We start from the raw sequence: 26165 nt of genomic DNA on the forward strand, positions 1-26165 counted from the left end.
AAAAAAGACCAATAAAAATATCAGTTTTAAGTATTTGATATATAAAACTAAAATTTCATGGCAGTTATAAATGTTGAAATTTTGCACCATAAAACTTTTATGCAAACTATTGACAGTCAAGCAGTAAATGTTGTACGAACTGGCTGATTTGAGATGGAATAACCCATGAGAAAAATGTTCAACAAATCAAACAAAAAACAATTAAAATACCTTCCCACATTGAGACAAATCAGCACAGCTAATATCAGATGACATTAAAGTCGTTTAGTATAAGAGTGTTAAGCTGAGTTGACAGGGGAGCACCTGGGAGTCTCTGCGACATAGACACACTGAGGTATTGTAAAAAGGTATGAATCTTGTTTTTACTCAACATAATGGAAAGTGTTGTCAATCATAAAAAATGATAATGATAATAATGATGACTCATAAAAGATAATACAGACCGACTCGCTGACCTTCACCTCGCCGGTCTTTTCACAGTTTAACCAGAAAACCCTGGAATGGCTTCTTGCCACATCAAATAAAATCTCTAATTGTCCTGTTGTAATCTGGCACTAGATAAGACTTTTTTAAGTTATTGATCATACATAAGAGTCATAACAACAAGCAACAAGAAAATGTGCGTCAGCATAATAGAACTTACTTTGATAAAGGATGACATAAGCATCTACTAAACAATGTATGGACAATGAGACAGATGTAGGAAAAACCTACAGAAATCCTGTGAACTGTTGTGTTGTGATACACATGCCTCTCAGCTATAGTCTAACCTCTGAGCAGATGCTAGCATGCTAATAGGCTAACATGGCAGTCTTAAAGTTTGGCTCACATTAGCAAGTTCTGGCTAACTTACACACAGCATTCATATCTAAATTAAACTTAGCACTTCACTAGTGCAGTGTGTTTTTCATAATCTCATTCTGAAACCTGCGTCCTTATTTAGGACGTGCCTTCGCTCAGCTGGCAGAGCTTCCTCCAACCTATGAAGCGCCTTGAGGCGATTTTTGTTGTGATTTGGTGCTATATAAACAAAATTGAATTGAATTGAATTGAATGACCTCTACACAGCTTTTTCCCCCCCATGCTAACGTACCGCTTTCTGGGTGCATGAAGACATATCAGTGTAGGTATGTGGATCTTATCATTTTCACAAGCAGAGATAAGATTGAATGTTATATAGCTTAACAGTTTCTTTCCACCCACTCTCTGCAGGTTTCTTCCTGTCTTGAGCCTGATGGCTGTGGCGATAGGCCTGGTCACAGATCCTGAGGGTCTTAGTGATGACCACAAAAGAGTCCCAGTGGCCTCCTCTGTGACATTCCTCATGGGGACTTTTTTAATAGATTATGAGCTATGTAAGTAATTTTGCAGGTTTATGGAGGTGTCTTCATAGCAAGTTATTTAACTTTAGGTCTATCGGTTTGCATAGAGGTCTGCCCGCCCCTCATTGAGCCTGGTTCTGCTGGAGGTTTCTTCCTGTTTAAAGGGAGTTTTTCCTTCCCGCTGTCGTCAAGGCACTTGTTCATGGGGTGGGGATCATATGATTGGGCTTTCTCTGTTTCCTTTGTATTATTGTACAGCAATTGTGATTTGCAAGCAAGCAGGCAATTTATTTATATAGCACTTTCAGAACAACTCTCAGCTGAACACAAAGTGCTGGACACTGGACACGCCAGAAATGATACATTAAATAAGTTAAAATAAATAAATAAAGATAAAGATAAAAATAAATAAGATGCTAATTAAAATGACATTTAAAATAATAAATTAGCACAAATAGCAAAAAATAAAATAGTATAAAATGATAATTAGAATTACATTTAAAACAATAAAATCAGCACATGACATTAAAACAATAAAATGAGGGTCATACTGTGTCAGCTGAGATGGTCTGGACAGGTTCAGAGGGGGAAAGGGGATGTACTGGGGAAAGAGTGTTGAACGTGGAGCTGCCAGGAAGGAGGAAACAGTGCTTAACAAGTTTATTAGAGTACCACCTAATGCAGTGTCTTTACTTCTGCTCCTCTAGTGTTGGACAGACTGGTGGTGGCTACGCTGACTTGCTACGCCATCTTGTGGTACAACATTGTGGCCCAGCCCTCATTTAACTAACTTCATCTCGTCATCACACTTTTCTACAGTTTATTTTAAAGATTTAGTTAAGAGTCGGATTAATAATGCAAACTGTAATTTATTAAATAACATTCAAAAGTTACCCAACAGCACATAGAACATAGTTCAGTAAAGTTCAGTATTCTTGGAAAAGTGGTTGCAGGAGGTGAGCTGGCTTCAAACAAATGACGAACGCACAGAGATGTGGTGCAGAATATGCCGTTTGCCATTTGTTTGAAGCCAGCTCACCTCCTGCAACCACGTTTCTGAGAATACGCGCTTCTTTTGCGGTTCGGACTCCTCCTGACATTTCTTTGGAGGTGGAGGAACACCAAAGTAAAGGAGCTTCTTCGACATCTTTAAGAGTTCTGAACAAACGTCTGTCCTCCTCCAGAAAATCTTATGTACACAAACACGCGTTGCAACTTCTTATCTGGTGCGCGTCTTTTATTTTGACAGCGAATGCGCACCTGCGGACCACTTATGTGCAGCCCTGGCTCTCACACATAAAGCAGTATAAAGCAGCTGTTGTCTTTCTACACGTCTCCATCTACACATCTCCGTGATTCGGAAAACTCTCATCTTATAGGGGCCAGAGGTGTTTCTATTCTAATTGACCAAAATGTTCCCTTTGAGAAACATAATGTAATTTCTGATACAAGTGGCCGGTATGTTTTTGTTTCGGGTAAACTTTATAATTTAAAAGTAGTGTTGGCCAACATATATGCCCCAATATTGATAATGTAGATTTCTTTCAGCGTGCTTTCTCATTGCTGCCTGATCTGAGCTCATACTCTCTCATACTTGGTGGTGACCTCAACTGCTGGCTGGACCCTGTGTTCGACCGATCCTCCCTGAATCCCTGCACTGTCAGTAAATCTGCTCGTTTCATTCGATCCTTTTTATCTAACTGTGGTGTCTCTGATGTTTGGCGCTGTTTACGCCCCCACAGAAGAGAGCACTCTTTTTTTCCACAGGTACACCACACTTATTCTAGGATTGATTATTTTCTCGTTGATAATCAGCTGACTCCATGGGTCCAATCCTGTGAATATCAGACCATAGTAATATCAGACCAAAGCCCTGTTGTGCTATCAATGAGTTTCCCAGACGTCCCTCAATCCAGATGACACGGGTGTTTTAATTCGACTCTCCTGGCAGATGTAAACTTCCTGGAATTCATGAAAGAACAAATAACCTTGTTTCTTAAAACAAATACCACAGGAGAAACTTCTAGCTTAATAATTTGGGTTTATACTGAAATTCTATACACTGTATTTATATGTTCTATTTCTATTGTATATATTAATCGGCATCTGTGGGTGGACAGCAAAGAAAGATTTCATTGCACAGAGAAATGCCTTTTCCCTTGTGACACATGACAATAAACACTTCTTGAATCTTGAAAGCCTTTCTCAGGGGGCAAGTTATTTCCTACACTGCTAATATGAAGAAAAAGGCCCGTATAGAACGACTCGATTTAGTCAACCGAATCAAAGAAGTAGACCTGCTCTATGCTAAGGTAAAAAGCCCAGATTTATACAATAAGCGCGTGGAGCTTCAGACTAAATTCGATCTCCTCTCAACGCACTCAACTGAACGTCAGCTCCTGAAGAGTAAGAGTTTGTTTTATATTCATAGCGACAAAGCGGGTAGGATGCTTGCCAGCCAGTTAAGGGGCTTCCAGGCAAAACAACACATCACAAAGGTTAGAATGGCTAATGGTAATATCACTTCGGATCCTTCCAAAATTAATGATACGTTTAGGACTTTTTTACTCTCAACTTTACACCTCTGAATCACCGCAGGAAAGCACCTTAATGGATAACTTTTTAAAGCCTTTGAATGTACCTATGCTTTCCTCTGATAGTAAAAACAGATTAGACAAACCCATCACGCCAGAGGAGCTGGGTGCAGCCATTTCTTCACTGTAGCCTGGAAAATCCCCTGGTCCTGACGGCTTTCCCGTAGAATTTTTCAAAGCATTTTCCCCCTTGCTTTTATCTCAATTACATTTAACCCTCTCCTACTCATGGAAGCGTGGTAAACTTCCGCCATCCTTTTACAGGGCAAGTATCGCTCTTGTCCGAAAGAAAGGTAAGGATCCAGTGAAATTCTCATCCTACAGGCCAATCTCTCTATTAACCTCCTAGGACCTGGCATCCACATATGTGGACATCACATTTTGGGATGTCTAGACCAAAATAGTTAATTTTTCTCTACAAGTGCCTGATATCCACTTACAAGGACATTATGCTGCCACTGTTCTATCAAAATTTAAAACGAATGTCCTCATATGTGGATCTCATTTTTCTCAGAAACAAAAATTAGGTAAAAACAAAACAAATTCATCAGGTCCCAATCAGCCCAAATAGCAAAGAAAATTTCAAAATGCATGCCATGAAAGAGTTTGGGTCTTAGGAGGTTAAATGTCAATGCTAAAATTTTGGCCTCAAAGTTTTGGCAATGCAGACTGGAAAATATTTTGCCCTCAATTATATCCGAAGATCAAACAGGCTTCATTAAGAATCGTTACTCTTATTCCAATATCCGCCGACTATTGGATATATTATACACCCCTTCCGGCCAGAGTCCTGAGTGCATTCTCTCCTTAGACGGGGAGAGGGCGTTCGATCGGGTCGAGTGGAAATACTTATTCACAATTCTAGATAAATTCAATTTTGGATCGAAATTTATTTCATGGATAAGGTTATTATATACGTGTATATACGCTGTGCAGCTCGGCTGTTATGTGTGTTAACACAGAAGGGGATACGGCTTCAGCGTCCCAGGCGTTCGCTGTTGGCCTGCTTAACACTGTGGGGAATAAACAGTGGGGAATTATGCTACGGTTCGTGCCAGCTAATCGTTAGCCGGCCTGCGAGTAGCATTCGAGCTGGTTGGCCTGTCTGGCGTGTCGCCCGCAGCTTGCCGGTTAACGCGACCAGCAGGGCGCCGCTCGTAGCTCGGCTACATTGGGGAAATGTGTTCCAAGCATATACTTTTACCTGTCAGAATAAAATGTGAAGGGGAATTCAAGTTGCGGCTAGCGCCGGCTACCTGTTAACACTTCCTGGTTAGCGTGTGCCCCCGCCCCCTTGCTTGGTAGCAGAAGTATGGCAGCCCACATGTCCCAAACATCTCTGTGTATGGCATTTTTGCCTTTTTATGATAGGCACGAGCAGTGTGGCTGTGCCTGGGTGAAAAAGGAAAGATATATGACTACATAAAAGCAGCCTAGAGCATGCTGTGCTGGCTAAAGTAGCTGATGCTTGCATCCACTGCTTTGTTGCCAGCGTGGACTAGGCAGACCGTGCTTGGTTTCTGAAAGCATTAAATGTAGTGATGTGCGGATCGATCCTGAAATATCGATTCCTCCGATACCAATCATTTATGTTCTAGAATCGATTCTCACATTAAAATATCGATATTTTAGTAATTTAGGGTAAATTTGTAGTTTATCATTAACAGGAACACAGTGGAAAGAAACTATAACATTCGGATTTTCTACATTCAAAGGAACTACTTCCCCTTCCGCCTTTCATAGTTATGGGCGAAATACGGCTGTATAAATGTCTTGCAGCCGCTGGCGTGCGCACTCACAACAATGACTGAGCGTAATTGGAGTCATGTGCGGACGTATTTTACCTCCACAAACAGCTGAGACGTGGTTTGCGATACATGTGGCAAAAAAGTGCTCCAAGAGTGAGGTGTTGTGGCCATACTTGCCAACCTTGAGACCTCAGAATTAGGGAGATATTCAAAAGGGCTGTTAGGGGGGGGGGGGGGTGATAAATACATTTTACAGGGTTTATTTATCGGATAAAATATATTAAATGTCACCGTTATTATTGACCGGCCTGGAAACAGCGGGAGTGTCCAAATTCAGAGGCTGCTTCCACCTGAGGACCCGGCCTTCGTGGTCTAAAGAAAGCCGGGGTACGTCATGCGCTTCCTCGGTGGAGTGAAACTCAGCCGTCTGCTCCTTGCTCTCTAAAATATAACCGGGCGCTGACGTAAACTCTCCACCGTCTCTCACTTCTGTTTAATCATTTTCTGTTTGACGTTTATTCAGCTGTGTGGAATAATAAAGTTACATTTAATTTAATCTAAACTTTAATCTCAGCCAAACCGATTTACTCACGAACAAATAAAACACTGAAAAAGCCAAACAATAACATTTTTAAGTTATCAAAGTGACTTATATATCATGTTTAACCCGAGTAGGGAAAGACCGCGGGGGTTTGAAGACGATGTGTCGGCTTAAAACTAAGTCGCTGCCGCCGTTGTTGGAGACTGGAATTGGCTGGGCCGCGCTATGAATTCTGCAACATGGTTTTTCAATTTTGTTGTCCGGCTGGAAAATCAACAGAAATTCGGGAGAATGGTGGCTCCGGGAGATTTTCAGGAGGGGCACTGAAATTCGGGATTCTCCCGGAAAAATCGGGAGGGTTGGCATGTATGGTTGTGGCAACATCACTAACCTTGTCAAACACCTCAGAGTAAATCATATCACAGAATATGACGAGCGTATGTTGAGGCGAACTGAAGAGGAGGAGAGGGACAGGTGCTGCTAGGGCGAGACAGACGTCTCTCACTGAGTCCTTTAGAGCTGCAGGCAGGCAACGTGTTCAAATAGCGCACAACTTCAGTTTTTTATTTCTATATGATGAACTCTACATTATTAAGTGATAAGAACAAGTAATCTGATGTCCTGTAATCATTATGACGCTATAATTTGAGATACAATAAATAAAATAAGTTTTTGTACAAAGTATTGGTATCGGATCAGTATCATCGATACCACCCTGAATATTACTTGGTATCGGATCGGAAAGGAAATCAGTGGTATCGCACATCACTAATTAAATGGCCCGCCCCTCCACCTTCTCCTTCCTCCAAAAATAGGAGAGCAGGCTACTATGAGGTACATGGCTGCCACTGCTGTGACTCCAGTTGGGCAGGCCATGGGCTGGGTCCCCTCCCACACCTGTTGCTGATTTACTGCTGGCCCCTCCCACAGTATCCCTCCCATGGCTCCACCTCTGTGAGGCCTGGGCTTGTGGAGGTTGACTGTCAGGTGGCGGATGTTGAAGAAGCTTCCATCCTCTCCTCCAGTGTTGCCCACCTGTCCCTGGACTGCCCCCTGCTGGTCCCCGGGCACAGTGTCGGGCGAGATGGGTCCCTTCAGCTCTTGATTGGAGCATTCTGGGTGTGGGAATTAGCCCTTCCTGAGGTCCCATCTAGCAGAGTGGACCTCAAGGTTGTTGCTATCACGCAGCCTCAGCACCTACTTCCTAAGGTGCCGTTGCTGCCTGGTTGGACTGGTTGCAGGCAGTGAGTGCCCTGCCTCCCAGGATTTATGGTCCCCTGCCCGCAGTTGGTTGCTGCTGTGCATGGCGGGAGTAGTTGCCTTTGGCCCCTCCCCCGTTAGCCCCCCGGTCCCTAGTTGCCTCTTCAGGCCTTCCCTTTGCAGGGCGGCATGCCCTGACAGGGGCGTGAGGGTTACTTATGCCCTGCTGGTGGCCATTTTGTCACTCCCTCTATGGATGGAGCTTGACACGACAGCTGCAGACGGGCTGGGCATGGAGAGCCTACCCCAATCCTGTGCCTCTCAGGCTAAATGAGGATGATGGCTGCAGCGTTCCCTCCCAGGGCCCCGCCTCTGCAAGGCCTGGGCCGGTGGAGGTTGATTATCGTGAGGTGGATGTTGAAGAAGCTTCCATCCCCTCTGGCTGCCACTGGGGTAGGGTCCGGACGGGTGAACCCATGTCTGGGTTCCCTGGTTCTGGGACCCTCCCACAGCATTCCCTCCCATGGCCCCGCCTCTGTGAGGCCCGGGCCGGTGGATGTTGCTTATCGTGCGGTGGATGTTGAAGAACTTCCATCCCCTCTGGTTCACCTGATTCCGGGCCCCTCCCACAGCGTTCCCTCCCATGGCCCCGCCTCCTTGAGGCCTGGGCTGGTGGAGGTTTGATTGTCAGGAGGTTGATGTTTATGATGCTTGGCTCCGGACAGACGACCAGGGTTGCCTGATGGAACTGCCTGTCTACCCTGAGAAGAACTGAGGGATCTATGCCGGCGTGCGGAGACGGCCGTGTTCAGTTGAGGTGGGGAGGACTCGGAGCCTAGGCTCAGCTGTCCTCCAGCCGCCCTCCTCCCTCCTGACACTCTTGAGTTGGGCCTGGTGGCCAGCTCTGCTGCAGGCTGTGTTCCCCTGGCCTGTTGCCCGCGCTTCGCCGGTTTCATACGCCAGTCGGACCTCGCTGCATCTGACCGCTCGGTCAGCGGTTGACAGTTCTCCGGTCTGCGGCGCTGGCTCTCTGTCTGGCACATTGCCCAAATGTTGCGGGTGGCCGGCTGCTGCTGCTACTGCTGCAGCTGCAGGCTGTTTCCCTGGCGTATTGCCCGCGCTTTGCCGGTTTACGCGCCAGCTGGACCTTGCTGTGTCTGATGCTCAGCCAGCGAGTGAGTGTTCTCCAGTCTAGTGTAGCCTGTTTTGTCTGGCGTGTTGCCCGCAGTGCGTGGTTCACACGGCCAGCAGGGCTCCTGTCATTGCTCGAGTAGGGCGGCTTCTCGGCTCTGACTGCGGCTTAAGCCGCCGCCGCTGCTGCTGCTGCAGCTGCAGACTGTGTTCCCCTGGCGTATTGCTCGCGTTTCGCCGGTTTACGCACCAGCTGGACCTCGCTGTGTCTGATGCTCAGCCAGCGAGTGAGTGTTCTCCAGCCTGCAGCGCCAGGCTCCCTGCAGGTGGTTCACCCATTACACGTTAGCCGGGCCTCGCTGTGTCTGATAAGCCAGCCAGCGAGTGTGTTGTGCCGCTTGGCCCTGGGACGACCTGTGGGTCGCATCCCTGGCTTGGAGCTCCTCTCCAGCGGCTTCACTACAGCTGCTTGCTGTGTTCCCCTGGCGTGTTGCCCGCATTCGCCGGCTTACACGCCAGTTGGTCCTCGCTGTGTCTGATGCCTCAACCAGCGAGTGAGTTTTCCCCAGCCTGCAGCGATGGGTCCCTGTCTGGCGTTGCCCGCTTCTTGCAGACAACGAGTAGGGTCTCCTCTCAGCGGCTCAGTGAGCTACGCTTCCTCTCCTCTCTCTGTTCCTGGGATTTCAGGTTCGGGTCCTGAAACCGGAGGCTCCAGCTGGAGATCCTTGGGGAGCGTACGCACGGGCTCGTCCTAGCCGACCGCCCGTGCTTCTGGCATTCCGTTGCTCCAACCGCATGAGCTTATCAGACCTTGCTGTGTCTGACAATTCGGCCAGGTCCCCAGCCTGCAATGCTGGCTCCCTGTTGGTGCTTTGCCTGTGTGTCACGGACTTACACGGCCAGCATGGGGACGCCCAGTAGCCGGGACTTTGTGTCTCACCTCGAGTGTCTTGTTGCGAGTTCACTCTTGAGGCTCCTCTGTCTATGGACAGGCACGTGATGACGGTGCTGGGGGTGGACCTTTGGGTCATCGCCTTGCTCTGCCCTCCACTTACGCAGGCTAGGCTGCTCGCTTAAAAGCAGTACAAAAGAACAGCTATGTCTGCAGTGTCGGTGTCTTCAGTGAGAGCCAAAACAACAACTTTTCAGTGTGAAAAAACTCAGCTCGTGTAACCTGAGGAAACGGTCTCTAAATATCTTTTAGCTGTGGTTAGCTGGATGTCAGTCTTATGTTACAGACGCTGTGTCGAGCTGCAAGTCATATTTTCGGCGCTACGTTGTAGTGAGATAAGTTTGTGGGTGTTTTGTGCAGCTTCGGCTGTCCTGTTAACTGCTCTCTGGTTAGCCTATAAGCTAACAGCTAGCCTGGTTAATGACGCTAGAGTTCCACGCACATGCAAACAGCTCGTCTCTACTGCTTTAACTGTTAAAACAGAAGGCAATACTGTGGCTGACAGGGTTTACTATGTGAAGCTTGTTTAGTTTAAACAGTCTGCATTAAGCTGGGCAAACACTGTGCGATTGTTTTCAATCACGTTATTCAGCTCCTGCTCAAACTGTACAGGGTCTCACACTATACGGCCTGATGCTCTGATGCAACCTGAGTGCTCAAACTGTGCGTCCATAACATGAAGCTTATCATACAAAATCTGTCCCTCGCTCTCCCTCTCTCTGTCTTACAGACACACACACACCACCATCAACTTTGCTAAATTGCTAATGAAAAACATTGACCAGGCAGCTGTGATTGAGCAGCAATGTCCATCCAACTCTTTTCATGGTAGTTGTAGTCGTGATAATTTTGTGAGGCCACATTGAAAAGCCTCGGATACGGAAGTGTAGAGCTGCCACCCAGGCAAAGAAAAATAGAGCTGAAAAGTTTATTGTTCTAACAATATACCTTTCACGTTTGAACAATATAATATCACGTTCGTACAATATACATAATTATCACGTTCGTACAATATAAATATTATATTGCACGAACGTGATATTATATTGTTCAAACATGAAAGGTATATTGTACCAACATGAAAAGTATATTGTTAGAACAATAAACGTTTCACGTTATAACGTGACATAGCTCTATTTTTCTTTTGCCTGGGTGGCAGCTCTACGCTTACGTACTCAGATGAGCTTGCTTCATCCTACAAGTTGTGCCTCCATCTCTTTTGTCCAGATCACACGCTGCACTGCTGTGCTGCTCCTCCTTTTCTTTCATTTCTGTGTTTGTGTGTGTGCAGTGTGAGAGGCTGCGTTGAGGGGCGACAGGATTTCAAACAGGTTTGATTATCATGCGACCAAACGATTGATGATTGGGAGCTGGTCGTGAGGTGTTAACTGCTTTTTGTTACCCCATGCATACTATATGATGCACACACGATTAAGGCAAAACACGGGCCGATCCCCAAAACGGTTGCACGACTGAAAAATCGGCTCAAAATGGGCCAAAAATCACACAGTGTATGGGCAGCTTTTGGAGGCTAGCTCCAAGCAAACATCCACAGCTTGGCAGTGTATACAGCACTATAATGACCAGACCTGATTCTTTTGAAAACCTTACATCTTTCCACAGGTCTCCACTTCATCAGAAATCACATAGACACAGAGCTGGATGAGGCCAGCACAAACAGCGGCCTAACCAACGAAGATGATGGATCCATGGGGTCAGGAAGGCCAGAAGCAGGGGAGCTGGAGAGGTACCTTTCATGTCCATTCACTGGAGGTGTGGATCTATTGCATGGCGTTCCTCACATCAAGAAGCTGCCGATCAAAATCAATACAGCTCTTCCTGCATCTGGAGCTTGTGAAGGACTTCTCAGTCATGCAGGACTCCTGTTCACTGCTGAACAGTCACAGATTCACAGAAAGAACCTTGAGAGCAAACTGCTGCAGAAGCTGAACCATCACCTCACTGAGTGAAGAAAGGGCACATTTTTGGTAAATATGCAGAAATAGATGCACACCCATACAACTTATGGTAAACTGAGCTGCCTTGTATGAACATATGTTGAAGCTGCCTCGTTCTGTTTTCTCTGAGGCTGCTGTGCCATTTGGAGCAAAGATGAATATAAAGTTTACAGCATATCTTGTCACTGGAAATTGTTTGCACTGTTTATATATTTACAGTGGGGCAAAAAAGTATTTAGTCAGCCACCGATTGTGCAAGTTCCCCCACTTAAAATGATGACAGAGGTCAGTAATTTGCACCAGAGGTACACTTCAACTGTGAGAGACAGAATGTGAAAAAAAAATCCATGAATCCACATGGTAGGATTTGTAAAGAATTTATTCGTAAATCAGGGTGGAAAATAAGTATTTGGTCACCTCAAACAAGGAAAATCTCTGGCTCTCACAGACCTGTAACGTCTTCTGTAGGAAGCTTTTCTGTCCCCCACTCGTTACCTGTATGAATGGCACCTGTTTGAACTCATCATCTGTATAAAAGACACCTGTCCACAGCCTCAAACAGTCAGACTCCAAACTCCGCCATGGCCAAGACCAAAGAGCTTTCGAAGGACACCAGGAAAAGTATTGTAGACCTGCACCAGACTGGGAAGAGTGAATCTACAATAGGCAAGCAGCTTGGTGTGAAAAAAATCAACTGTGGGAGCAATCATCAGAAAATGGAAGACATACAAGACCACTGATAATCTCCCTCGATCTGGGGCTCCACGCAAGATCTCATCCCGTGGGGTCAAAATGATCATGAGAACGGTGAGCAAAGATCCCAGAACCACACGGGGGGACCTGGTGAATGACCTGCAGAGAGCTGGGACCAAAGTAACAAAGGTCACCATCAGTAACACACTACAACGGCAGGGAATCAAATCCCGCAGTGCCAGACGTGTTCCGCTGCTGAAGCCAGTGCATGTCCAGGCCCGTCTGAAGTTTGCCAGAGAGCACATGGATGATACAGCAGAGGATTGGGAGAATGTCATGTGGTCAGATGAAACCAAAGTAGAACTTTTTGGTATAAACTCAACTCGTCGTGTTTGGAGGAAGAAGAATACTGAGTTGCATCCCAAGAACACCATACCTACTGTGAAGCATGGGGGTGGAAACATCATGCTATGGGGCTGTTTTTCTGCCAAGGGGACAGGACGACTGATCCGTGTTAAGGACAGAATGAATGGGGCCATGTATCGTGAGATTTTGAGCCAAAACCTCCTTCCATCAGTGAGAACTTTGAAGATGAAACGAGGCTGGGTCTTCCAACATGACAATGATCCAAAACACACCGCCCGGGCAACAAAGGAGTGGCTCCGTAAGAAGCATTTGAAAGTCCTGGAGTGGCCTAGCCAGTCTCCAGACCTCAACCCCATAGAAAATCTGTGGCGGGAGTTGAAAGTCCGTGTTGCTCGGCGACAGCCCCAAAACATCACTGCTCTCGAGAAGATCTGCATGGAGGAATGGGCCAAAATACCAGCTACTGTGTGTGCAAACCTGGTAAAGACCTATAGTAAACGTTTGACCTCTGTTATTGCCAACAAAGGTTATGTTACAAAGTATTGAGTTGTATTTTTGTTATTGACCAAATACTTATTTTCCACCCTGATTTACGAATAAATTCTTTACAAATCCTACCATGTGGATTCATGGATTTTTTTTTCACATTCTGTCTCTCACAGTTGAAGTGTACCTCTGGTGCAAATTACTGACCTCTGTCATCATTTTAGGTGGGGGAACTTGCACAATCGGTGGCTGACTAAATACTTTTTTGCCCCACTGTATATTATTTACTGTAGGTATTGGTGAAAAAAGCTTTATGTTGTGAAAAACTGAAATCTGGAAATTAGAATTGTTGTGCCTTATTTTGTTGTTTTTACATATATTCCTTTTGAAAATACTAAAATTTGTATATTTATTTATTTTTGTTTGTCTGATAGCATTTATTTATAAAATAAATTGGACATTTCAAACAGTTACTCGCTACTTGAGTAGTCTTTTCACCAAGTACTTTTTTACTCTTACTTGAGTAACTTTTTTGACGACTGCTTTTCACTTTTACTTGAGTAATAATGTTTTAAAGTAATGCTACTCTTACTTGAGTACAATTTTTGGATACTTGACCCACCTCTGGTTCTCTTAGTGAGAGACTATCTCTCCACCATCAGGCCACTCAGCGACGCGTTCCGATCAAACGATCACCGGTGTCCCGTCTGCACAGCTGTTTTATACGTGAGCTGTGGGGCGTAGCCGGGCGTGCCGGAGTGTCTTAAAGAAATCTCCACACGCCACGACCAAAGGGGGTCGTACCCCGTACATATGGAATATGTAACGGTGTGGAGAGATAGTCTCTCACTAAGAGAACAAAGGTTTCACCGTAACCGTACGATTTTCAGTAGATTTGATTAAAACAGGCTGGGAACAAGATTTAAATCAGTCATTGTCTATGGATACATGGTACAGTTAACTGCACATCCCTATGTTCCTGCCACTGTCTTTTACAATTTTAGGTTGTGCATAGGGTCCATCTCTCCAAAGTCAAACTATCTCGTATGTATCTGAATGTGGACCCCACTTGTGATAAGTGTGGGAGTGTGGAGGCTTCCCTATCCATATGTTCTGGACGCGCCCTAGCCTTGAAGGATTCTGGAGAGATATATTTCAAACCTTGTCCCTAATTCTTGGATATTATATGGATCCTAATCCATTATTTGCGCTTTTTGGCACCACTGGGGAGGCTGATGCACGCCTGACCGTTGCACGCTCTCTTTCGCCTCCCTTGTAGGGGGCAATTCCTGAAATACTTTTCCAGCCTTCAGGTTGCAAGCCTAACTTCCAGCATTACTCAGTAAATCCTCCCCCTTCTTTTTTTCTTCTTTCTTTAGTTCTTTGTGTTTGTTTTATTTTGTTCTGCTTTTTCCTGTTGTATTTGCAATGGGATTTTTTTGTTGGGTTTTTTTGTTTGTTTTTTGTTTGTTTATTTCTCTACCTGGCCTGAGGGATAGGGCTACTATGTGGTATGGGTAGGGGGTAAACTGATAAACTGATGTTGTTGAACAATTCTGTGTGTATCTGTTTTTCTTTGTTTTAATTTAATAAAAGTATCTTTGAGAGAAAATATGCTGTCCACAGACAAGCCAATGACCTTTCAAAGTCCAAAATATGAAATTAATAATGTAATTTTCACAGTTCTTAAATAGGAAATTCTTCTAACTAGTCCTTTTGATCAGTTCAGCATTTCTTGCTTTATCCATCTATCCATTCGCTTCTGCTTCTCCTTTTCAGGGTCGCAGGGGGCGTGGAGCCTATCCCAGCTGTCTTAGGGCGAGAGGCGGGGTCCACCCTGGACAGGTCGCCCGTCTGTCACAGGGCCAACACACAGACACAGACAACCATTCACAACTATGGGCAATTTAGTGTTTCCAATTATCCGAGCCCCACTAGTCAGCTAACCTTTTACATGAAGAACTTTTACTTCTTTCTACACTGTGATATTGATCATGTCCATCAGTGGGAGGAGTCACTAAATAACCAAAAGCTTATGGCTGAGAATATATATCCATGCACTCATTAACCTATTGTTTACTGCTGCTTGTGTCCACAAGCACTCAAAGAGTTTATTCATATTGACAAATAGCATATACAGTATCCTTTTAAAAAGCACGTCATGGAGGTGGACAACGGTGTCCGTATCTTCAAGTAAACTGTAAATTTGAGCTAGAAACTAAAGGCCAGTAATTGTACACAGGTTATTGAGAAGCACAAATACAAATATATATACATCATGCTGTTTACAGCTTACATGTTGGAAAAGCTGCACAGCTGTATGTTCGCAGGGGGCAGGTGCACAGGCCCAACCCTCCATGATGCCACGCTACACGTACTTGAAAAGCACAGCCAATACAAGCAGAGGTTGGAAAATAGTCATAAAAAATGTACATTCTGTACAATCAGGAGGTGTCAAAAGATGACTATAACTCAACTAGCCACTCTAATTTGACCACCAGTATAGCCCCAGAGAGGGTCTGTGACAATAAGCTTGGTGATGATGCTTTAATGCTTCGGTTATTTGTTTAGCAAATACAGGAAATTTGGCTCTAGAAGACCGTCTCCTGGATCATCCAATCAAATTACATGAAACCCCGTTTATCACGTTTGTTGTTACAGGCCTTGTTGCGCTGCTGCGGTATCCCCTTGCAAATGTAGCATAGTGAAGGACGCCTTCAAAACTGTAACGACCAGACACTGCAAGAGCTTTTCCCCCCAAGCAGTCAGAGCCCTCAACTCACTACCACCAAAGATACACAAACAAAAGAGAACACAAACACCTTACAGTACTCACCAAAAGACTCAAAAACAACACAAACTTCCACAAATGCACTACAAACCGGACCTGGGAACAATCTGCTTATTTGCACACTCAGTCACATAGTTACTGAACACATCTCAACTATATTTGCACATTTTGTCTCTTGCACGTCTTCGTCCGTTCTCGTCTAAAATATCCTGACTCATAACTTCAACCTGGTATTCAGTACCTGCTGCACAATCCACTTCATATTGTCTCTGCCCTGTCTGTTTATTCTACATGGATAAAGTTAGTAATAGTACCTTTTTATCAATCATTTGTAATTCCTAGTTTTTATCTCTTGGAGATATATCATTTATACTCTTATAAATGCACCAGGCTGGACTCGGGGAGAAACAGCATCTCGGTACGCTGTATACTGTGTATATTGTTGTATTGACAATAAAGTTCTTGAATCTGAAAAACTGCAATAAATCACACTGACCTCAAAGAGACAACAGCCAATTCTTCACCTTCACCAGCATGCATGGAAATAGATTTATAGAACCTCCAACTAAAAGTGCAACTCCTGCTCTTAATCATAGCCTTCAGGGGAAATGACAGCGCTTTGCTTAAAGTAGCTTGCTGTATGGTCTTTTCATGACGTGACACTGCAGGTACATCGTTTTTCCTAAAAGGGGCCAAACCCAAACAGATCACCAGACAAAGCATAGCTTCATTTTTCCACAATATATTTTTAATGAGAAATACTGAAGACCTCGTCAGTCAGACCAAGTGATAAATGTAGTTTTCAGTAACTTCTGTTAAAGAAACCAGCTGACATTGTACTACATCACATCATGTCAAACAAAAGGATAGAAATGTGCTGTTAAAAATTTATTGACTCAACATCTTTAAATGTACATGTGTGGCATCAGCTAACATATATACAGACATGTTTACCATATGTTGTTTCAAAAACAGGACACTCCTGCTCTCTTCCAAGTCAAAAGTATGTTCAGTGGAAGGTTTAGCACAGTTAACTTGAGTGTGCACCACATACACATTTGCTTTGGGCAGTTTTATGGAAATCAATGTCTACAACCTGGAACCCTGAGGTTTACTATCACATTACTCAGACAAGCAGTATGGAACAGAATGACAGACTCATTTCGGTGGTAGTTTACTGATAATAGGGCCGATACCGGCCCTGATCCGGATGGTGCGGACCAGGCATTTGGCCCTGGGGAGGGGGTCCCTGCATTCGTGGAGGTGGGGGTCCTCTTGGGGCGGGCCACATCCCAGGACTGAGCCCTCCTGGCTGGGTGAAGGGGGGACTGAGGGTACCCTGGTCTTCAGGGAACTGCTGCATGGAGTTCGGGTTATAATGATGAGGTGGTGGGGCATTAACAGGAGGGCCGCTATGCTGTGGTGGAGGTCCTGGGGGTGGGTGATTCATGTAAGGGGGTATCATGTGCGTTGGTGGAGGAGTAATAGGTGGGGGCGCTGTGGACATTGGGGGAGGAGGGGCCTGGTTGTACACCATGTGTGGTGTCCCAGAGGCCTGGGGAGGATGCTGCATTGGGTGGGTAATGGGAGGCGGCGGGGGAGGCGGGGGACCAAAATGCTGTTGAGGTGGTGCCATCATATGGTGAGAGTGCGACACTACGGGAGGCTGGCCAGGATAGTCCCCGGGGTGGTGGTGGGGTGGCTGGCCAGGGCCTGGCCCAGCAGAGAGGGGCTCGCGAGAGGAAGAGGAGTCGTCTTGAATGGGCACAGTGATGAGATTACTGTGTTTACGAGTTGTTACCGTGGCAATGCGGAATGTCTCAGGACCCAGAGAAGGAGTCGGGGGCGGGCCTTCGTGAGCGGAGGGAGGTGGCGGCTGACTGTAAGGATCGTGGCTCCCGTGCTGGAGCGGGTTGGTGAGATGGACATGGTTCTTGGGTAAGTGAGGTGGAGGCAGGCGGAAACGCTCAGATACATCAGAAGCAGGGGGCAGGTGCACGGGCTCCTGGCGGCCTGCAGAAGACTTGGCAGCCCTCATGTGGCGGTGGTTGACGTGGGCCTGGAGGTCACGCTGAGACAGGTAGGTGCGCTTGCATCCTGCTACAATGCTGCACATGTAGAGGGAACCACGTTGGCACTGTTCAATGCGCTGAACCGGGTCTGTGCAGTTATAGAGGGTCAGGCTGAAGAAACACAAAGTCAAACAGCTCAGTTATTTAGTTGGACAAGTTCGCTTTTGATCTAATCAACCTATTTTTGGACTGGGGGACTTCACAGTACTCACAGACAATATGCAAACTCCACACAGCCTGTTCGTGGCTTAAACCGCAGGACCTTTTTTCATGAGGCCACAGCTCCAACCACCATACCGCCCCAACTGGTCAATGTGGCCCTTTCCACTGGTACCTACTCACCTCGACTCGGTTTTCAGGGTTTTCCATTAGGTGGTTGTACCAGGTGCTTTTTTAGTCCCTGCTCAGCCGGGGTTGCAGTGAGCGGAGTCAATGCAAAAACCTCTGTGACCTCAGCAGATTGCATGCCACTGACTGTCCAGTCTACGGCGTCACTCGCTGAGATAGAGGAGCAACTCCATCAGAAAAATCAAAACTGCCATTTTTGAAACCTGCCAACATTATGAAGGCTCGTGAAAACCGACTTCATGGCCCTTAAGCCTGACAAGAAGCCACAGGCTGAGGTATACCATTGCAATTACTGAGCTGTATTTGTGTCTCAAACAAACAAAGTCAGAGTTTCGGACACATTGCTACAACAACCCTATGTACACTGAGGTGCGACTCGGTTGTAATAGAAAAAGACCAAAACACAGTCGAGTTGAGTGGAGCTGAGTAGATACCATCTCTATTAGCCCTGTCCAGGGTGTACTCTGTTCAGCCTATCACAGCCTGCATGGGCTCCAGCCTCCCTACAATCCTGAAGTGGATGCTGTAAGTGGTGCCTTTAGTTTTCCTTGCTATCAGTTTTCCCAGGATTAAAAAAAAAGAATGCTCAGTAGGCAGTATTTCTACGAGCTCAGCAAGTAAAATATTGGCCTAACACAAAGAACTGTCTTCAATGTGGTTGAGGAGGTAGGTGGAAAGACTTAAACTGTCAGAGAGAATGATTCAGAGTGCTTCGTGCACCTGGCAGTGTGGGTGTCAATCTACACGACTGCAGGTTTTAACAGATTATTCGGGTTCCCGTTTCACTTTTACAGGACAAAAGACTTCAGATGTTGGCTTCAGATTTTCTTGAGGTCCCATTCCTCAGGTCACTAAGGCTACGTCCACACTAGCCTGGATAGATTTGAAAACGCTCCGCGTCCACACTAGTGTTTTCAGTCGTTCTCACAGAGTTGTGCGTCCACATTGAAACGTCTGAAAACGCTTACGTTCCAGTCCTGCGCATGCGTGAAGATTCGACCTGCCTCATTTCCGTCTGCCGCTTATTTACTCTCCGGCTCTTTGAAACATGGCGGCAGAATGTCGATGAAAAGCAGCGAGTTTTTTAAATAGACTAACGATGACGTGGAGTCGTTGCTGTGAGTAACACAAAAGTACAAAGTTGCAAAAGCGAGTGAGAATTAAAGAATTTAAAGAAAAGTTCTCTGGAGCACGTACAGACTGATATTCATCTTTAACAGGGCTGTCAAACAGAACAGCTGCTGTATAATGCCCTCCGCTATCTTAGTTTAATTGGTCACATGACTGCATCACATGACCAACACTACAGCTGGGAAATAGAACGATAACGATATGTGTTGCGAAATAACCTTTTCTCGATAGAAAAATTAAACTATTGCGATAGGCCTCACCGCTCTTGTCCTCTTTAAAAAAGAACAGCCAATCCAAATTAAGTAGCGCAGAGCCGAACCAATCACAGCCGCAGCGTCACGTCACGTGACTTGTTACGTACAGCACAAGTGCCAAGCCGCACATGTGTATTTGTTTGGGAAGCAGCCAGCCACCGTGCCGCCGGGTAACGGAGGAGATGAGTGTGTCGACTAGAGAAATCAACCGAGCGTGACCGAAGGTTACCGAAGAGAAAACAGATGATGGTTCCAATGTCGGAGAGATTGTCGAACGGAAGAGCCATAGAAGCTCCGTAGTGTGAAGGTATTTCGGCTATTTCAAGTCTGACAAAAACAGAGCAGCTGCACTGTAAATGTGCCGAAAGCAAGTCTGGAAATACAATAAAGCGGTGCAGCTCAATCTCTGACTGGAAGCGCTGATTCGTCATTCGGCTTTTGTCAGACTGAAGTAACTGTTACAACTGTTTGAAAAGCTCAGCTACACAACAAGGACAGATGGAGAATTTCCTTTTAGTTCTCAGATTATTTGATGTTGACAAAAGTTAGTCAGTTTTGTCTGTTCTTCTGTAAAACAAACTAAGATTTATTTTTAGAATTAATATTTTGTTTCTAAGTGGAATCGACAGTTTAGTCTGTTTGGTTTGTTCTATTTTGAAACTTAAACGCTTTAGCGGCTGCCTTTTGTGTAGTTTGCAATATTTGCCTTTATTTATCTGAAAAAGTCTCATGTTCCTTAACTACATCTACCCTGTTGAACTTATTATGGGAAATAAATATTTAAATCAAAACAAGCTGCTGATTATTTCACATTTTACTTGTGAGCAACGGCACATTTAAATCTTACAAATATAGTTATTTGGCTGATATCGTGATATATATCGTTATCGCCTGAAATGAAAAAAACATATCGTGATATGAAAAAATCTTATATCGCCCAGCTCTAACACGCATCATCGTTTTTGAAAGTCTCTGTTTTCGCTGTCCACACTGCGACGCAAAAGCACCGTTTTCAAATGTGTGCGTTTTCGAAAGCGTTTTGAATACGCTGCGTTTTCCTTGAGCAAAAACGCCGTTTCAGTGTTGACGGGAGGCCAAAACGGAAAGAAAACAATGCGTTTTCAAACAAAAACGCATTAGTGTGGCCGGAGCCTAAATCAGGGACATCTTAGTGGCTTTATACTGTAGTGATTTTATGCCCCTGCTGCTCAAAGTACTTGCAGGAGTCGACTATTCTGGCATCCAGCCATCCTTATTTTACCCTCATTGCCATGTACCAAAGTTAAATAGTCTCACCCTGGGCACATCTTCTCTCCTTTCTTCTCATGAAGTAGAGCACAGTCATAACAGAAAACATGTTTGCAGGGAATCTGAGGAGTCAAATTGGCAAGAGTTAGACAGTAACATGACTCTGAGATGTTGTGCAGAGAAACAGCAATAAGACATGTACCATCCGTCCATACAGCTGAATAGGGAGACCGCATTTGTCACAGAAGTGAATCGGAACGTCATCCTTTTCTCCAATCAAGTTTAACTGTTGAAATAAGAGGACACAAAAATATGACACGCATGTAATGACCACTAAAACCAGATCATTGTATACTTTTTCTTTAATTCCAATACTACACGTCTTACTGGCGTGCCAGATGCTGGTAATGATGCTACTTAATCATTAATATTGTTTCCCCTCACACAGCAGACGTACCTTATAGTCCCAGAACAACGGTTGTGGAAATCTCCTCTGACTTGCAAACACATCACCAGCTTTAGTTCCACAGTCAAACCTGTCCTCTTGCTTAAAGCCAAAGTTATCTGTAGTAGAAAGAAAAAAACAAGAGTAGCATTAATAAAACAGTATTTAAAAAAAACCTGACACTTCAGCTTTTCCCAAAGAGGAGGGCAAGAACATAGCACAGTGTCACTATCCAAAGGAGCTTAAAATATTCTGTGTGTATAAGACAATTACATGTACATGGAAACTAAAATGAAAGGTACAAATAAAATCTAAAACGCTTACTTGATGCTGTCCTCATCATCGACTTCATCATTACTTTGTTAAAAAAAGAAAAAAGAATCAGCATCGGTATGGCAACAACATAAACTTCACATAAATAACATTTAATAACATCTAAACTGAATTTATGAGGAAAATAATAAAAAGGACATCCATCTTCTGTACTGTGTGCAAGTGCCGCAGTTAATCCTTAAACAGCATGATGACATATGGCAGTAGGCTGTCACAGTGCTACTGTGTGCCAACGTATTATGATATCCAGACTGGATGACTGTAAAAGCATCAATAATACAAGTGTTACACTTTCTGTTAAACTGATATTGTTATGATGTATTGTAATTGATACGCCACGACAGGTTAGGCCAAGAATAAATGACGGTTGTGAGCGACAGAGACAGCTTTACAAAAGTACAACAACATACAAAAATGCTTGAGATCCTTTTTTTGAGTATTTTGTATCAAGTCCAAATAACAAAGATGAGCCAGCAAATATGGATAAACTGTGAGCTCTATCTGCCCAAAGAAACGTTCAAACTACCACTGCAAGTGTCACTGCACAACAACTGGTAAAGAAAGATGCCCACATGTCAACCTGTAAGTCTGTTGCTACCACTGGCACATCATCTCTGTTCAGCCCACGAGTACGTCGCTGATACCTGTGTAACACATGTCATCGAGTCTACAATGACTCCTACCACCAGAAGAAAAAATGAAAGTTTTTTCTCCCTCCACAGAGATACTTAATATACTGCATGGTGGCTCCGTTGTGTAATGTTTTTTACATTTGCCTAACTTGTGAAACATTCCTGGTTCAGGGCCAGGAGGAGAGACAAAGCACACTGTGGGCAGCCAAATCAAGTGTGCAGCCCAACCCACTGGAGTGGGGATGAAAGAAACGTCTACTCCATATCCTGCACATATATCCCAGTGAAATGTGACAATGATATGAAAAAGGAACATCTCAAAATAGGGCTGTGCGATATGACCAAAATCTCATCTCCCGATATAAGACATCTATCGTCCGATAACGATATAAATCACAAAAATGTAACATTTTCTGTAAAGTCTGTGAATCTCAGGTAGGTGAAGTGTTTCCAGCTGCGCGTCGTGTAGCTGAGTCGAGTGTTTTAACCGATGCATGAAACGATACATTTTTAGACATAAGTTGTAACGGCCGCCGTTTTCTTTGTGAGTATTTATTACACGGCGTGCTGCGGGGAGAAGCCTGTTCTAACGTTTGAGTCTAAGGTTGATTTTTTTTAGCACCTGGCATCTTTTTTACTTCTCATCCGTAAATAATCTGCTCTTTCACGCGATTCAGTTTATTTTGAAAAGTCTCAACAGGATCTTGAGCTTTATTGTGAAAGGTTTATGTGGAACATAAACAAGCGGACACGCGATGGTGTTACCGTCACTGTTGCTAACGACAATGCATAAAAACAGGCGCTTGTCCGTCTGTAGTGTGGTTATATTAAATATAAGAGAAAGAGATCACTTTAATGAATATAGCCACTACAGTGACATCAAAACCATGAAAAAATATTACTGTAAACAGTTTATTTTGCGACACCACGAAACAAATGATAGTGTAAAATGAAACGACAGATGTTTATATATCGTCATATATATGGTTATATCAAACAGCCCTATCTCAAAACTTATATTGCAGAAAAGGAACTCCATTATTTTGAAAAGAGGAAAGGTTGATTTTACAAACACCAGCTGAAAGACACCAACAACAATGCATTAGCTACTTTAAAAACTAACCAACAAAGAGTTGAATATCATTAAGCATGCTATGTTTATATACTTTACAGGCAAAAGTACTAGGCTACCTACATATTATAGCTGCTCAGCCACAAAACCCACAGTGCAGAGTTTGTGCTGGTGTGAATGGAACTCTGCATTGGCATTTTTTACAAACCATGCACCTTGGCACTGCTTTGTAGCTTTATGTGGGCTGCAAATGTAAGAAACATTTCATGAATTGACTTATTTCAACTGCCACAATATTTTACAGCTCCACTCTTGAATTCAGTGAATGACCCATGTTTGTAAAGGCAGCTAGCTATTCAAATTTATATACAGTGGCAATAGGATTGAAAAAGTTTTGATTAAGAGGTGTGGCCCAATACTTTTGCCTATACAGTGTGACATCATAAAAACATTAGTGCTAATGAGCATTTTGTACCACATAGTGTGCTTACCATCTTCTCCAGGCTCACTTTTACAAGTTCTGCTGACAGGTCTCTGGGGGCGCTGCTGAGGTTTGCTCCTTATTGGCTGCTTGGACAGAAGTTTGATGGGGATTCGTCTGCGAACATCCGGGCCTCCCAAACTCCCAGAGCCATCGCTTCCTTGAAGATCATTGTCTGTGGAAGAAAAAGAGTATATCAACTGAAACAGACTGCTATATGTTGTGCGCTGTACATTGGACAGTTACAGAGTTAGTGAGGGATACCTCATGTGGTGGACTCAAGAGCCACACCAAAATTTAACAGTTACACATATCCATCTACAAAGAGTTGTTTTTAAAGCCTTTAGGACGTCACTGGATTGTGACAGTGCTTGTAACAGAGTCCCTTGCCTGTTTACATTGGTTACATAGATTACAAATAATTTCATTCTGGAATTAGACTTTATGGTGAAACTCAGTGACTCATAGGTTAAACAGGATGCTTCTTTTTCTGCCGGCTTCTTTTTGGGTTCCACAGTAGATCATCTGCCTCCGTCTCATCCAATCCCCATCTTCTATCACACCAACCTCTGCCTGGCAGCTCCATCTTCTGTCCCAGCCTTGCCTTTGTCTCCAAACTGCTCAATATGAGACATCTAATGCTGTACGTGTTGGTCACTCCCAATGAAAATGTTAACATCTTTAGTGGACTACCATCTTGTAACTCTTCCTTTCACTCGTGCCATTATTATTCAGTAACAAATCATCTTTGACACTCATCTCTACCCTGCATGGACTCTTTGCCATTCTTGTGTATTGCCCGTTGCTTTGGATGGCTGACCCCAAATATACAACTCATCCACCTTCATTACGTATACTCATCTTCACCTTTCCACACACAACTATTCCGTCTTGATTCTACTGACTGTCATTCCTCTTCTGTCCAGCGAATACCTCCACCTTTCCAGGCTTGATACCTTCCACCTGCACCCACTCTCACAATGTCGCCTACGACACAGAAACTTGTACCTGTCCCTTAGCAAAGCCACAACAAGCGAGGAGTAGCTCAGAGCCGCAGATATTTATAGTTGGCAATGGTTTATCACTTTAGTGACACTGCAGTAATATAAACAATTGGAAATTAGATTAACAACGTTAGCGTTTCGCCTTTAATACTATCAGCAAAAAAGGGCTCGTGTATGTGGGTTAACAGTCAAGAGACTCGTTATAAGATATAGTTTCTTTATACAGCTAAGTGGTTAGCATATGCTAACAATCAAGCCGCATTCGCGCCCCAACTAAATCGCAGCTAGCCGTAAACCCACTAACATGTGAGAATATATCTTTTGCAGTTGGGTTTAATATTTGCATAAACTCTGGTGGAACATTTCGTGTAACCTTCCAGACCAACTTAGGGCGTAACGTTAACTTTTGGCGAGAAGTACTCAAGCCTTTTTTGGCTAGCCCGCACCATTCAAGCTTTAATGTTACCCTGGGAGATTACGGGTTAGCTTAGCAAAACCACTTTCCACGAGGGGGCTTTGTAGTCACGTTAGCTCTTAGAGCTGGTATGAAAACGGCTACGCAGGTTAAAAAAATATATAGCATGAATAACAAGTTTTGCTAACGTCTCGGCCCTACTTTGCATTTTGCTTACCGCTTTGGTCCATGATCCAACGAGTGATCGCAATGCATTGTGGGATACGAGAAACTGACGAGGAGAGGAGGTGAAGTGAAAGGGAAGGAATGAGGATAGGAAAGAAGGAAGCGAAAGAAGGACGACGCAAACAGGGTTAAAAAATTAAGAGCTAAAAATAAACTGTAGTTAGTTCACGTTAAAACCAACAAAGAAAAACAACCGCGCGTTTATTATGCCCGTGTACAGTTGGCCTAAATGGCTGGGTAACAATACTGAAAGTAAAGACAGGACGTCGTTGTGATATTTAACAGAAACGATCGTCCATTTGTTTTCTGTATCGACGCAGTTCCTCCTTTATGTTTTACGCTACTACCTGCCACAGGTCACATCCTGTCAGTCATGAGAGTGACTGGAAAATCTGAAGGCTTGGACTGTCTATCATATTTCATAAACATGTTGCTGTAAAGTTCAGGTTATTATTTATCCACTGTTTACATTGTTTTAGCAGAAAAAAAGTTAATTTTATCCTTAATAAAAAAATATCTGCTGCCATAGTTTAAACACTTGTTAGATCATCCAACATGTGCTATCCATGCATATTTACTTAGAATGAAGCTTGTTTCACAGCTGAACTAATTCACATTGTTTCATAGAGTTTCTAATACATACTTTGAGGAGAATATTTGTCTAAAATGAATGTCATCAAACACAGAAAGAAGGTTGCATTTTGACTTTCATTGTAAACTGCT

At 44.1% G+C, this 26165-nt stretch overlaps 1 protein-coding gene across 1 annotated transcript; it reads right to left on the bottom strand.

Moving 5' to 3' along the window:
* Positions 1-16508: 16508 nt before the first annotated feature.
* Positions 16509-25874, bottom strand: cbll1 (Cbl proto-oncogene-like 1, E3 ubiquitin protein ligase). The gene is made up of 7 exons (XM_040050533.1): positions 25435-25874; positions 23809-23973; positions 21605-21637; positions 21293-21399; positions 21038-21121; positions 20884-20957; positions 16509-17965 (listed from the first exon to the last, which is right to left on the bottom strand). Exons 1-7 carry the CDS (start codon positions 25445-25447, stop codon positions 16957-16959), a joined length of 1485 nt encoding a protein of 494 aa, XP_039906467.1. The 5' UTR covers positions 25448-25874; the 3' UTR covers positions 16509-16956.
* Positions 25875-26165: the final 291 nt, after the last annotated feature.

This window comes from Simochromis diagramma, unplaced genomic scaffold (genome assembly GCF_900408965.1).
Source record: "Simochromis diagramma unplaced genomic scaffold, fSimDia1.1 OVJJ01000131.1, whole genome shotgun sequence".
Classification (NCBI taxonomy): domain Eukaryota; kingdom Metazoa; phylum Chordata; class Actinopteri; order Cichliformes; family Cichlidae; genus Simochromis; species Simochromis diagramma.

Bases quoted from the DNA above. Each gene is read 5' to 3' on its own strand.
- cbll1 (XM_040050533.1), bottom strand. The intron at 21,400-21,604 runs GTAAGCGTTTTA...TTTCTACTACAG, and splicing joins GATGATGAGGACAGCATCAA to ATAACTTTGGCTTTAAGCAA. The intron at 20,958-21,037 runs GTACATGTCTTA...TTGACTCCTCAG, and splicing joins TTCAGCTGTATGGACGGATG to ATTCCCTGCAAACATGTTTT.